General features: G+C 37.9%; 1 protein-coding gene across 1 annotated transcript; it reads left to right on the forward strand.

Annotated features, from left to right (window-relative positions):
- Positions 1-126: 126 nt before the first annotated feature.
- CLK1 (CDC like kinase 1) lies at positions 127-7522 on the forward strand. Its single transcript, XM_055398102.2, has 13 exons — positions 127-285; positions 1198-1361; positions 1642-1867; positions 2854-2944; positions 3342-3408; positions 4513-4629; positions 4719-4885; positions 5432-5526; positions 5617-5746; positions 6295-6377; positions 6773-6852; positions 6948-7038; positions 7156-7522. The coding sequence occupies exons 2-13, from the start codon at positions 1198-1200 to the stop codon at positions 7297-7299; spliced, it is 1455 nt and encodes a 484-aa protein (XP_055254077.1). The 5' UTR covers positions 127-285; the 3' UTR covers positions 7300-7522.
- Positions 7523-15357: the final 7835 nt, after the last annotated feature.

Genomic DNA, 15357 nt, shown 5'->3' on the forward strand with positions numbered 1-15357 from the left:
AATGGCCGCTGACAAAGCCTTGCCTCTGTCCACCTATTGTCGCTGAGCTTCCCACCCAGCGCCTGCGCATAAGGCTCACCAGCTCAACCCTACGCGCGTGCACGCCCCGCCCCGCCCCGCCCGGAGGCGGAGACGCGCGTGCCTAGTCATCTTGTTTTCCAGGAGTCCAGACGCTGCGGTTGTTGGCTCCATACTGCCGTCGGAGCTTGTCGCAGCCAGCTGGGTTTTCTCTGTGGTTGTGTTGCAAGCGTTGCCTCCTTAGGCTTGGACTCTTTGGCCAGGACGGTAAGACGCAGGGAGAAGCGGGCTAGGTGTCGGGATCCCCTTTTGTGCCTCGAGAACGCCCGTGAAGCTCCCCCACAGGCTTGTTGGCCGCCCGGAGCCTCTGGCGCGGTGATCTTTTCTTCTCCGCCTCCCGCTCCCCTCCCCTAGCTGCAGAAAGTTGGTCCGTTGGTCTTCCAAGCTTTGTCGAGGCCGTCGCTGCGAGTTTCTGTGTGAACCGCGGCGAAGAGTTCGCTAGGCGGGCAGAGGTTCTCGAACGTTTGTCTTCCCCAGAGGAAGCGGGGAGGGCCGAGCCCTGGTGTCCGCGGCCGCCATGTTGTCTGCAACGGCAGGCCTCGGACAGGCTCTAAGATGGCGGCGGAGTGGGGTTGCGGGGAGGTTGGCGATGACTTGGGTTCTGGAATGTGCCCAAGTCACGCTCTTCTGAGGAACTATGCTCTTTACAAGGAAAAGAACACATTGATCGGATGTAAGGCGACTCGAGGGAAAATGGCGAGTGTCTTTGCCCTCAGTGGTGAAAGGAAAAGTTAGGTTTAGAAACTCAAGGAAACAGGAATAATATGGTGTAGTGGAAGGAGCGTATGAGAAGTCGGGTGATCGGGCCTTTTAGGCGTGGGTGCTTAGGCCGCCCTTTCTCGGAACAATTGGAGCGTCTTGATTTCGACGCTTGTGTTGGTACAGAGTCGAGATGAACGGTAGTTGAAAAGTCGTTTCTGTGTAACGTCTTTTTCAAGTTGTTAGGAATTTGTAGTTTTGGCAGGAAAGGATTTCCCTCATAGTTGGGTAATAATGACTTGAGCTTTGATTTAAAAGAACAATTAAAACGTCACAACTCGGATGAATTTTAGAGGACGACTTTTATTAAAATGTTGACGTGGGATACAACTTAACCGGGAAAACTTGTCTTTTACGTAGATGAGACACTCAAAGAGAAATTACTGTCCTGATTGGGATGAAAAAGATTGGGATTATGGAAAATGGAAGAGCAGCAGCGGCAGTCATAAAAGAAAGAAGAGATCGCATAGCAGTGCACGGGAGAACAAGCGCTGCAGATACAATTATTCTAAAACATCTGATAGGTAAGGAGGGTTCTTAGTACCTCAGTAGAAAAATACTTTCATTACAATATTAACATGTCAGTTTGATTTCAGTAAAACTGGTGGGGAATACATTTTCATTATTAAAACTAGAATTGACTTAAAATAACTGATGCATTGCTGTTTTCAGCTGTGGTTGTAAAATTGGAGTTCTGTTTCTTGGTGGGAAAAAAATTTTTAATGAGAACTATTTTAAGAGACTGCAAATTTGAGGATATTTGATACTAACATAAAAGCATTGAAAAAGAAAATCTTTTTCTAGCTATTACATGGAAAGCAGATCCTTAAATGAGAAAGATTATCATAGTCGACGCTACATTGATGAATACAGAAATGACTACAGTCAAGGATGTGAACCTGGACATCGACATAGAGATTATGAAAGCAGATATCAGAACCATAGTAGCAAGTCCTCTGGTAGAAGTGGAAGAAGTAGTTATAAAAGCAAACACAGAATTCACGACAGCACTTCATATCGTTCACATGGGGTATGAGCTCTTTTACATTTTTTGGAAATTTTATTTCCCATATGGAACAGGAAAACTTGAATTTGTGTTTGATCATTTGAGAAAGTTCTATTTAAGATGAAGTCATCTCAGTTTTAACTTGCAGGATTCTTTGTGCATTGGATAGGAAATTCTGAAATACAGTACATGTTTAATTATATGGTAACATTTTATTAATCATTGGCAACTAATTGTCATTCCAGTGAAATAGTGGAGATAATGTCGATTAGTTTATAGCAGGGATTACAAGATATTCTGAAAATATTTTTATGGTACTTGAAGAAATTTGATTTGATAAATGAAAGTCTTACAAGTAGGATTTTTATATTTGTATGATTGAGGATTATGCTTTGCCTTTGTTCTGGCTAATCCTTTTATCACTAAAAAACAGATTTGAACATTATGGGTTGGTTATGTGTTAATTTGGAGCTCAAGCTCAGCTGGCATTTTAACTGTAGTGTTATTCTTGTATGCCAAATTTTTTTTCTCCCCAACATTAGAATTTTTATTTTATTTACTGTTTCGGTATTTGTTTTCTTAGATTAGCTAGGAAATTATAATTTGGCCACAGTCTACTTTTGACAAGTAAATAATTACATTCTACAATTTTGCAACATTAAATTAGGACACTAGAAACTTAAAGTTATGTTTCAGTGAATGCTACAACTAAGCATTTTTTTTTTTTTTTAAAGAAAAACAATTGTATTATGTTTTGTTACCTTGCCACTTTGAGTATCTTATCTGAAAATCTGTTCCTTGCCATGTTTTTCTCCTGTTAACATAAACTATGTGCCCTGTGAATTTCTGGGGACTGAATTTGAAATTGCTCCTGCCAACCGTTTGTGGCCTGGCGTGTATCTGAATGCCTGAATATCTCCCCGCTGAATGAATTTCGTATTCTGCCCTGAATTCACTCGGGTATATTGATTGGCTGGATGATCTTGGTGCCGCGCACTTGACGTTTCCAGAAGAGTCACCGAAGGAAAAGAACCAGGAGTGTAGAGGATGATGAGGAGGGTCACCTGATCTGTCAGAGTGGAGACGTACTAAGTGCAAGATGTATAGAATATTTTTCAACACTTATTAACTTTTCAGATAACATAATCTAATTATAGATTAAGATTTCAGGGATTTGGAAATCTTTTTTCTTTCTCTGTTTTTGTTTGTTTTGTTTTTTTCCATTTCTTTTGGTGGGGGGGATTGTGTTTTTGCTTTCTTTAGAAATTTAATGTTATACAGAACTTCCAAAACAGTAAATCAAAGTTAATGAAAGTAGCTTAAGAATGAAATTAGATCTAAAAATAGTTTATATGTTTTTTGGCAGTGTTGGCCAATGAACTATCTAGTGATAAGGAAATTTGTAGCATCAACTAGAATAATCTGCATTTGATAGCCTTTATTGTAAGTAAACTGTTTTCACTTCTTGGTATAACTGAGTTTTATTTCTCTCTTTTAGATGAAATTGTTGATACTTTAGGTGAAGGAGCTTTTGGAAAAGTTGTGGAGTGCATTGATCATAAAGCGTAAGTTTCTTGGTCTGGAATTGGACTTGGGAAGGTGAACAGTACAGAAAATACATTTAATTTTAGGATATGATCTGTCCATGAATCAGTTACTGTCATTATACCCTTTTAGCTTAGGTTTTTTTATCTTAGATACAGGAAACGCTCAGTAAAGTTACTAGCCCTTTGTGTTTAAGCAGTAGCTGTTTATAGTGCATGTAAGCTGCTTCTACAAGCTGAGAACAGATTTTATTGTGTCAGAAGGTATTTTTTTGTTGTTGTTGTCCCACTGGGCACAGTTCTGTGTTTTTTTTTTCTCTCGATCACTTTTTAGCCTTGGTTTCATGTTAGGAGTCTGGAGACTTCCTTACCCCAGACATTGAACCAGTCTTCAGGAACCTGTATTTTTAGAAAGTGACATACCTGATACTGGTAACAAAAGCTAGGGCTAAAAACTCTTTCTAGATTGGTGTCATAAGTTTATCCATGCCCTTCAAACAACTGATTTAAATAAGATAGGGTAGGAAATTTCTTTTGTATTTTGTTTGAATTTCTTTCTCCTTAGGGGTGACAAATCTTTTCTAAATAAATTATTAGGGAAGGCTTCCTACTATTGGTTGGTAAGGTTCTAAGAACTAGCACTCTTTTATTTTACTGCCACTATTTCCCAACTTTTTTGGCAACCTGGTCCAAATGAAGATTAGCTAGTGACTGATACTATAGGAAGAAAACTACTCCGTGTATGTTTATGTCTTTATTGGAATGTAAATTGAGGTGATAATGTCACAGTATTGTTAAATTAGAGCTGCTTGTGCATAGTTAAAGGACCAAAAAAAAAAGGTCACATGAGCTAGATGGGCTGATGAAAAAAACCTGTCATGCAACTTGTATCAACCCTATCATATTTCCAGAGGTCCTTCTAGTTGCTTACACTGAGTTGAAGTTGGACATATAATTAGACATAACTATATGCCTATAATTACATGTAATTAAACAACTGAATGCCAGACCATAAATTGGAAAAATTCTGCTTCAAAATAGAAGTAGGACAGTTTGAAGAGTGATAAAAAATGGAATGGGACATATCTTTTTTTTGTTTTAACGTGGACTTAATTTTCTTCACAGGGGAGGTAGACATGTAGCAGTAAAAATAGTTAAAAATGTGGATAGATATTGTGAAGCAGCTCGCTCAGAAATACAGGTTCTGGAACACTTAAATACAACAGACCCTAGCAGTACATTGTAAGTATCAAAATAGCCCTTAGGAAATGGCCTCAAGTAGCTTTGAATCGTGAGAGGCTGTACTCAGTTGTTTTTTTGTATGTTTATAGCCGCTGTGTCCAGATGTTGGAGTGGTTTGAACATCATGGTCATGTCTGCATTGTGTTTGAACTATTGGGACTCAGTACTTATGACTTTATTAAGGAAAATGGTTTTCTGCCGTTTCGACTGGATCATATCAGGAGGATGGCATACCAGATATGCAAGTCTGTGAACTGTAAGCACTTAACATATTCTAGAGTGAGACTGATTTTAATGACCAATTTGGATATTTGAAAAGACCTAACGTACACTACTTGGTAGCCTGCCTTAAGAGTAGGTAAGAGATGAATAGATTAAATACTCCAAAAAAAAAAAAGAGTAGGAGAAAGATACAGTTGATAACAAGCTGTTGGTCAGTTTACTGCATATCATTCTGTGAATGAGCATATTGTCCAGCATGTAATAACATGTTATTCTGTATAACACTGGTTAGCCTTTCTCATTCCTAAAAATGATAATCTAGAACCAATGGATTAAAAATAAAGGAATGGGAAATCTCACCATCTTGACAACAATATACTACTTCCCTTTTTAAACAGTTGGTTTTCAGTGAACTAACTTTAGAAAGGTGTAGTGGGTTTTAGTCCCTGATGGTTTTCTAACAGGCTGTTGAATGTTGGCCATTTCTTTGGACATAAGAAAATCAGAATTTTTGTTGCAGAGCTTTGGAGTTTGCTTTTTTGTTTTTATAATACAGGAACTTTTTCTGTTTTGTTTTCAGTTTTGCACAGTAATAAGTTGACTCACACAGACTTAAAGCCTGAAAACATCTTATTTGTACAGTCTGACTACACAGAGGCATATAATCCCAAAATGGTAACTCTTTGATGTTTTATCTTCACATTTTCAAATTAATATTTTATGCCTCCTTAATATGCCTTCTTAACCATCATTTATGATTTTTAGAAACGTGATGAACGTACTTTAATAAATCCAGATATTAAAGTTGTAGACTTCGGAAGTGCAACATATGATGATGAACATCACAGTACATTGGTATCTACAAGACATTATAGGGCACCTGAAGTTATATTAGGTAAGAATTTCTTAACTATGCTTTGAGACCAGTTTTGAAGCCAACTTTAAAATTTACTGTTCTCGGTGTTTTGGGGACTGTCTTTTTCAATTTTAGGGGTTAGTATAATAAAACACATTAAGGATTTTAAACTTACTTACTCCAAATAGTCAACTCTTTTAAGACTTGAGAGATTGCTTAATATTGCTAGATTTCAGTTTTCACATTTATAATACATGATGGGATTTTAAAACATAATAATTTAATGCCTGTTATATTCCATACACTTTATGTTAGTGTTTGCATGGTATAGCTTGCTCCCATTTTACAAGCTAATAAATGGAGACTTGGACTAAAAATTTTTTTCCCCAAGTCTGTTCCAAAAAAGTAAGCCTGATTTGGGGCTTTAAACCAGATGGCTCCAAAACCGGGATTCTTGACATACTATGCTATTGTGTTATGTTTAAGCTTGGCTTAAGTGATTCCTTTTAGGATCTTTCCAGCTCAAATATCAAAGACAGTAAAAAATATTGAGAATTTTTTCATTAACAGTTCGCTTTTCTTTGCAGCTTTAGGATGGTCCCAGCCATGTGATGTCTGGAGTATAGGATGTATTCTTATTGAATATTACCTTGGGTTTACAGTATTTCCAGTAAGTGACAATGATCTGTTTCAATAGCTTTGTCAAAGTAAATTGTCTGTTTATATGAATGGACACTTTAAAACAAAGTATACATGCATTTTAGGTAACACTTTTTCCTTTTCATGTATAATTCTGACACTATTTCCTTCAAATTTGTTTAAAACTTTTCTAAGTATATTACAAATAATTATCTTTAAGAAATTTATGGTGAGTTTACTCTGTAGGCCTTTTTTTTTTTTTTTTGGTAAGTTATAACTTGCTGTAAGTATACCTGATTTAGAGATCACATTCTTTGGTGACCTCTAATTATCCATTGACTAAAAATTGGGCAGCTCTGTTAAGAGCAAAACACAATGTGTAAGTAGAGGTAGTTAATAACTTCTCTTTATTATTTATTATTTTAGACGCATGATAGTAAGGAACATTTGGCAATGATGGAAAGGATTCTTGGGCCTTTACCAAAACATATGATACAGAAAACCAGGTATGTTTAAGAAAAAGTGCCATCAGTCAGTCACTTTTGCTAGATGTTTTTTAAGTTTTCATTATAAACATGAATGCATATCAATTTATTCTTAGGAAACGTAAATATTTCCATCATGATCGATTAGACTGGGATGAACATAGTTCTGCTGGCAGATACGTTTCAAGGCGTTGTAAACCTCTGAAGGTAAGCCCGGGTCTTTGCTTAAATGATCAAAACCTTGAGTTTCTTCAATGGTGGGTAAATAAACTTGTAATAAATGGTAGTAGAAAAGGCTGTTGACTGTATTTCTTCCCCTTTCAGGAATTTATGCTTTCCCAAGATGCTGAACATGAGCTTCTCTTCGACCTTATTCAGAAAATGTTGGAGTATGAACCGGCTAAAAGGATCACTCTTAAAGAAGCCTTAAAGCATCCTTTCTTTTACCCCCTTAAAAAGGCTACGTAAATCTATAATTGTACAGCTCCCTTATAAGAGACCATATGGACTGTATCAGTCCCATTTTAAAATATTAAGTTATTTTGTACAGCTTTTGTAAATTTCTTGCAATTTTGTATTGCCATGTTTATTTTGTTTGGATGATTTAAGTAAATAGTAATTAATGTCGTTTTCAGTAATTACTGTATAAAATGATTATTCATAATAAATTTTCTTATATTTATGAAATTTATATGAAGCTGTCAAGTTCATCTTTAGCATCATATTCTGTTACTGTCAGAATGGGTGTATATCTTTCTGGAGTTTTCATCAAGTCTAGAAATGTTTGACTTTGTTTGCCTTTTAGGGATTGCCAGCATTGGAACTTATACCTTCCTTCGCTGAACCAAATGTAATGAAACCAAGTTATAGGATGCCAAGAACTAGAGATTAGTCAAACAAATTCTGTTTTGCCTTCATTCCCAAATTTAATACTGCTGCTTTCTTATCTCTCCCAGTGGGATTCTGCAAATGGCTTAAGGTGCTGAACCCCTTTAAGATCGATAACAGAAACTTACAGATATCCTTTGTGGCCAAATCTGATTCGTCGAATAGACTGTAATAACTCATGTTTTTGTCCATGGTTTTAAACTCCTTGGTCCATATTAGGATTCAACATAGTTGGCTTTATAGTTGCAGATTCATAGCAAAATAGAGAAGAAAGTGCAGAGTATGCCACTTGCTTCACCCATAGGTAGCCTCTCCCCTGTCCCCCCACCCCATTATCCACATCCTTTATGTGTTAAGCATTATAGGATACAAAGTGTTTTCATTGCTCTAAAAATCTGCTCTTTTCCTCCTTAACCTCACCCAACCACTATTTTTACTGGTTTATCTGCCAACCACTGCTATTTTTACTGTTTCGTCTAGAATGTGGAATAGTTGGAATCACATACGTAGTCTTTTTAAATGAGCTTTTATAAAAGATTTATGATAAAGACAAATATGAACTGGGCAAAGACTAATGTTTCAGAAGGAACTGGGGTAAAAATTACATAGTAATGCTGCTAAGTCTTTTTCAAGAGTTTTCAAGTTCACTTCTTTTGAGTTTGTAGCAGTGTACCTACACTGGGTGGTACCATGTAAATAGTAAAAGCTGCCATTCTATGTGGTGGTTTTAGGGTTTAACTCATTTTCCCCTTTCAGAAATCCTCAGGTCCTTAAGTAGGCTAAAATCTACTCTGCTAATGCTCTGTAAATGATGGAACAACATAGCCTGGATGACAGCATATCTATTTACATGATTTACTGAAAATTTTAAGCCCACTGTTGAGACCTGACTGCTCAGAAAAGATTGCTTTCAAAATACTACAGTTTATTGACAGTGCCTCCTAGGTGGCGCTAGTGGTAAAGAATCCACTTGCCAATGCAGTAAAAGTTTGATCCCTGGGTTGGGAAGATCTCCTGGAGGAGGGCATGGAAACCCACTCCAGTATTCTTGCCTGGAGAATTCCATGGACAGAGGAGCCTGGTAGTCTATAGGGTCATGAAGAGTCAAAGACACAACTGAAGCGACTTAGCACAATAGCAGAATTGACAACACACCTAAGAGCTCCGAGGGGAGATGGACAAGGAAATTTAGTGTCTTCATGCCTGCTAACAACATCCATTTTGCAGCCCATGGGTCAAGGAGTAATTTCAACTTGACATTCTTTTTATTATTTAAGAATTAATAGGCTACAGCTGTCATAGATAGTGATTCCTCTAATGGATCCTGGACAGTCAATTGAAAAAAAAAAACCTAGAAAAGGATTTACAATTCTCGATACTGTTAAGAGCATTTGTGATTCATGGGAAGAGGTAAAAAAATTAACAAGAGTTAGACATTTATTCCAATTCTCCTGGAAGACTTTGAGGGACTCAAGACTTCAGTGGAGGAAATAACTGCTGATGTGAAAATAGGGAATTAGAAGTGGAGCCTGAAGATGTGATTGAGTCACTGCAGCCTTACATACAACTTGAATGGAGGAGGTGTTACTTTTCAGTGAGCAAAGAGACTGGTTTCTTGAGATGGAACCTACTCTTGGTGGAGATGCTATTAATATATAACAGGATATGAATATTACATAAATTTAGTTGGAATAGTAGAGTTTAAGAGGATCAATTCCAATTTTGAAAGAAGTTCTGGTAATACTGTGGGTAAAATACTATCAAACTGCACTGCATGATACAGAGAAATCCTTTATGAAAGGAAGGATGAGTTGATGTGGTAAACTTTTCTTGGTTTAAGACATTGGCACAGCCACCTCAACCTTCAGCAAGCAACACCCTGATCAGTTAGCATTGAGGGAAGACCAGCAAAAAGATTAGGACTCACGGACTGGTTAGCATTTTTTAACTATCAGTTAAGTTCAGTCACTCAGTTGTGTCCAACTCTGCAACCCCATGGACTGCAGCAAGCCAGACCTCACTGTCCCATCACCAACTCCCGGAGTCTACTCAAACTCATGTCCATTGAGTCGGTGACGCCATCCAACCCTTCTGCCTTCAATCTTAGTGTCAGGGTCTTTTCAAATGAGTCAACTCTTCGCATCAGGTGGCCAAAGTATTGCAGTTTCAGCTTCAACATCAGTCCTTCCAATGAACACTCAGGACTGATCACCTTTAGGATGGAGTGGTTGGATCTTCTTGCAGTCTAAGGGACTCTCAAGAGTCTTCAACACCACAGTTCAAAAGCATCAGTTTTTCAGCACTCAGCCTTCTTTATAGTCCAACTCACATCCGTACATGACTACTGTAAAAACCATAGCCTTGATTAGACGGACCTTTGTTGGCAAAACAATGTCTCTGTTTTTTAATAAGCTGTCTAGTTTGGTCATAACTTTCCTTCCAAGGAGTAAGCGTCTTTTAATTTCATGACTACAATCACCATCTGCAGTGATTTTGGAGCCCAAAAAAATAAAGTCTGACACTGTTTCCACTGTTTCCCCATCTGTTTGACATGAAGTGATGGGACCAGATGGCATGATCTTTGTTTTCTGAATGTTGAGCTTTGAGCCACCTTTTTCACTCTCCTCTTTCACTTTCATTGAGAGGCTTTTTAGTTCTTCACTTTCTGCCATAAGGGTGGTGACATCTGCATATCTGAGGTTATTGATATTTCTCCCAGCAATCTTGATCCAGCTTGTGCTTCATCCAGCCCAGCGTTTCTCATGATGTATTCTGCATATAAGTTAAATATGCAAGGTGACAGTATACAGCCTTATTTTTAGCAATGAAGTAAAATTAAGATGTATGTTGCTTTCATAATAACACTTTAATAGACTACAATATGGTGTAAACATAGGTTGTATGTACACTTTTGGGAAACCAAAAGATTTGAGTTACTTTATTATGGGACTCTCTTTATTGCAGTTGTCTAGACCCAAACCAGTAATATCTCCTAGGTATCCCCATAGAGGAAAGACAGATCATCTTAATCCAATCTGGTACTGAGCTGGTTTGAAACTAGGCTTCAGTCTTTCTCAGGGCAAATCTATGTCCAGTCTACTGTGTTCTTTTTTCAATATCTTTTTTAAAAGTTGTTATTTTAAAAAATATTATTTACTTATGTTTGGCTGTTTTGGGACTTTGTTGCTGCACATGGGCTTTCTCTAGTTATGGTGAGTGGGGATTACTCTTTGTGGTGCTCGGGCTTCTCATTGCAATGGCTTCTCTTGTGGAGCACAGACTTCAGGGTGTGTGTGCTTCAGTAGTTGGCAGCTCCTGGGCTCTAGAGCAGAGGCTCAATAGTTGTGGCTTAAGGACTTAGTTGCTCCGCAGCCTGTGGGAACTTCCCAGATCAGGGATCAAACCCCTGTCTTCTATGTTGACAAGCAGATTTTTAAAAATTTTTTATTGAAGGATAGTTGCTTTACAGAATTTTGGTTTTTTGTCAAACGTCAACATGAATCAGCCATCAGTTCAGTTCAGTTGCTCAGTCGTGTCCGACTCTTTGCGACCCCATGAATCACAGCACGGCAGTCCTCCCTGTCCATCACCAACTCCCGGAGTTCACTCAGACTCATGTCCATCGAGTCGGTGATGCCATCCAGCCATCTCATTCTCTGTCATCCCCATCTCCTCCCACCCCCAATCCCTCCTAGCATCAGACTCTTTTCCAGTGAGTCAACTCATCGCATGAGGTGGCCAAAGTATTGCAGTTTCAGCTTCAGCATCAGTCCTTCCAATGAACACCCAGGATTGATCTCCTTTAGAATGGACTGGTTGGATCTCCTTGCAGTCCAGGGGACTCTCAAGAGTCTTCTCCAGCACCACAGTTCAAAAGCATCAGTTCTTCGGCGATCAGCTTTCTTCACAGTCCAACTCTCACATCCATACGAGAAAGAATGCTCAAACTACCGCACAATTGCACTCATCTCACACGCTAATAAAGTCATGCTCAAAATTCTCCAAGCCAGGCTTCAGCAATATGTGAACCGTGAACTTCCAGATGTTCAAGCAGGTTTTAGAAAAGGCAGAGGAACCAGAGATCAAATTGCCAACATCCGCTGGATCATGGAGAAAGCAAGAGAGTTCCAGAAAAACATCTATTTCTGCTTCATTGACTATGCCAAAACCTTTTGACTGTGTGGATCATTAGACTGTGTGGATCAATAGACTGTGGAACATTTTGAAAGAGATGGGAATACCAGACCACCTGACCTGCCTCTTGAGAAACCTGTATGCAGGTCAGGAAGCAACAGTTAGAACTGGTCATGGAACAACAGACTGGTTCCAAATAGGAAAAGGAGTACGTCAGGTTGTATATTGTCACCCTGCTTATTTAACTTATATGCAGAGTACATCATGAGGAACGCTGGGCTGGAAGAAGCACAAGCTGGAATCAAGATTGCTGGGAGAAATATCAATAACCTCAGATATGCAGATGACACCACCTTTATGGCAGAAAGTGAAGAGGAACTAAAAAGCCTCTTGATGAAAGTGAAAGAGAGTGAAATGTTTGGCTTGAAGCTCAACATTCAGAAAACAAAGATCATGGCATCTGGTCCCATCACTTCATGGGAAATAAATGGGGAAACAGTGAATCAGCCATAGGTATACATATATCCCCTCCCTTTTGAACCTTGCTCCCATCTCCCTCCCCATCCCACCCCTCTCGGTTGATAGGGAGCACCTGTTTGAGTTTCTTGAGCCATACAGCAAATACCTGTTGGCTATCTATCTTACATATGGTAATGTAAGTTTCCATGTTACTCTTTCCATTATCTCCCCTCTCCCCATATCCATAAGTCTATTCTCTATGTCTGTTTCTCCATTGTTGCCCTGTAAATAAATTCTTCAGTGCCATTTTTCTAGATTCTGTATATATGCGTTAGAATACGATATTTATCTTTCTCTTTCTGACCTACTTCACTCTGTATAATAGGTTCTAGGTTCATCCTCCCCTCATTAAAACTGACTCAAATATCTTCCTTTTTATGGCTGAGTAATATTCTATTGTGTATATGTACCACAACTTCTTTATCCATTCATCTATTGATGGACTTCTAGGTTGCATCCATGTTCTAGCTACTGTAAATATTGCTGCAGTGAACATTGGGATACATGTTCATGTCTTTTTCAGTTTTGGTTTCCTCAGGGTATATGCCTAGAAGTGGGATTGCTGGGTCATATGGTGGTTTTTATTTCTAGTTTTTTAAGGAATCTCCACATGGTCTTTCATAGTGACTGTATCAATTTACATTCCCACCAACAGTGCAAGAGATTCCTTTTCTCCACACCCTCTCCAGCACTTATTGTTTGTAGACTTTTTGATGATGGCCAATCTGACTGGTGTGAGGTGATACCTCATTGTAGTTTTTGTTTGCATTTCTCTAATAATGAGTGATGTTGAGCATCCTTTTATGTGTTTGTTAGCCATCTGTATGTCTTCTTTGGAGAAATGTCTGTTTAGGTCTTTTCCCCACTTTCTGATTGGGTGTTTGTTTTTCTGGTATTGAGTTGTATGAGCTGCTTGTATATTTTGGAAATTAATCCTTTGTCAGTTTCATTTGCTATTATTTTCTTACATCCTAAGGGTTGTCTTTTCACCTTGATTTGCTGTGCAAAAGCTTTTGAGTTTAATCAGGTCCCACTTGTTTGCTTTTGTTTTTATTTCCATTACTCTAGGAGGTGGGTCATAGAGGATCTTGCTTTGATTTATGTCATTGAGTGTTCTGCCTATGTTTTCCTCTAAGAGTTTTATAGTTTCTGGTCTTAACATTTAGGTCTTTAACCCATTTTGATTTTATCTTTGTGTATGGTATTAGGAAGTGTTCTAATTTCATTCTTTTACATGGAGCTATCTAGTTTTCCCAGCACCATTTATTGAAGAGACTGTCTTTGCCCCATTGTATATTCTTGCCTCCTTTGTCAAAAATAAGGTACCCATAGGTGCATGGGTTTATTTCTGGGCTTTCTACCTTGCTCCATTGGTCTATATTTCTGTTTTTGTGCCAGTACCTTACTGTCTTGATGACTGTAGCTTTGTAGCATAATCTGAAGCCAGGAAGGTTGATTCCTCCAGCTCCGTTCTTCTTTCTCAAGACTGCTTTGGCTATTTGGGGTCTTCTGTGTTTCCATATGAATTGTGAAATTTTTTGTTCTAGTTCTGTGGAGAATGCCATTGGTAATTTGATAGGGATCACGTTGAATCTGTAGACTGCATTTGGTAGTAGAGTCATTTTCACAATATCGATTCTTCCTACCCACAAACATGGAATATCTCTCCATCTGTTTGCCATCTTTGATTTCTTTCATTAGTGTCTTATAATTTTCTGCGTACAGTTCTTTTGTTTCCTTAGGTAGGTTTATTCCTAGATATTTAATTCTTTTTTCTGCAATGGTGAATGGGATTGATTCCTTAATTTCTCTGATTTTTCATTGTTAATATATAGAAATGTAGGTGATTTCTGTGTATTGATTTTATATCCTGCAACTTTGCTAAATTCACTGATTAGCTCTAGTAATTTTCTGTTACTATCTTTAGGGTTTTCTTATGTATAGTATCATGTCATCTGCAGTGAGAGCTTTTCTTCTTTTCTGATCTGGATTCCTTTTATTTCTTTTTCTTCTCTGATTGCTGTAGCTAGGATTTCCAGAACTATGTTGAATAATAGTGGTGAAACTGGACACCCTAGTCTTGTTCCTGATCTTAGGGGGAATGCTTTCAATTTTTCACCATTGAGAATAATGTTTGCTGTAGGCTTATTGTATATGGCCTTTACTGTGTTGAGGTAGGCTCCTTCTGTGCCCATTTTTTGAAGAGTTTTAATCATAAATGGGTGCTGAATTTTGTCAAAGGCTTTTTCTGCATCTATTGAGATTATCACATGGTTTTATCTTTCAATTTGTTAATATCTTGTATCACATTGATTGATTTGTGTACATTGAAGAATCCTTGCATCCCTGGAATGAACCCAACTTGATCATGGTGTTTGAGCTTTTGGATGTGTTGCTGAATTCTGTTTGCTAAGATTTTATTGACGATTTTTGCATCTATGTTCATCAGTGATATTGGCCTGTAGTTTCCTTTTTTTGTGTTATCTTTTTCTGATTTTGGTGTCAGGGTGATGGTGGCCTTGTAAAATGAGTTTGGAAGTGTTCCTTCCTCTGCAACGTTTTGAAAGAGTTTTAGAAGGATAGGCATTAGCTCTTCTCTGAATGTTTGATAGAATTCTCCTGTGAAGCCATCTGGTCCTGGGCTTTTGTTTTTTGTGAGATTTTTGATCACAGCTTCAATTTCAGTGCTTGTAATTGGGTTGTTCATAGTTTCTGTTTCTTCCTGCTTCAGTCTTGGAAGATTGAACTTTTCTAAGTATCTGTCCATTTCTTCCAGGTTATCTATTTTATTGCCATATAGTTGTTCATAATAATAACAAGTTGTTCTCTTATAATTCTTTGTATTTCTGCATTGTCTGTTGTAACCTCTCCTTTTTCATTTCTAATTTTGTTGATTTGATTCTTCTCTTTCTTTTTCTTGATGAGTCTGGCTAAAAGCTTGTCAATTTTGTTTATCTTCTCAGAGAACCGGCTTTTAGTTTTACT

The sequence above is a fragment of the Moschus berezovskii genome, chromosome 2 (assembly GCF_049115385.1).
Source record: "Moschus berezovskii isolate FMDL1 chromosome 2, NW_MosBer_1.0, whole genome shotgun sequence".
In the NCBI taxonomy this organism is placed as follows: Eukaryota; Metazoa; Chordata; class Mammalia; order Artiodactyla; family Moschidae; genus Moschus; species Moschus berezovskii.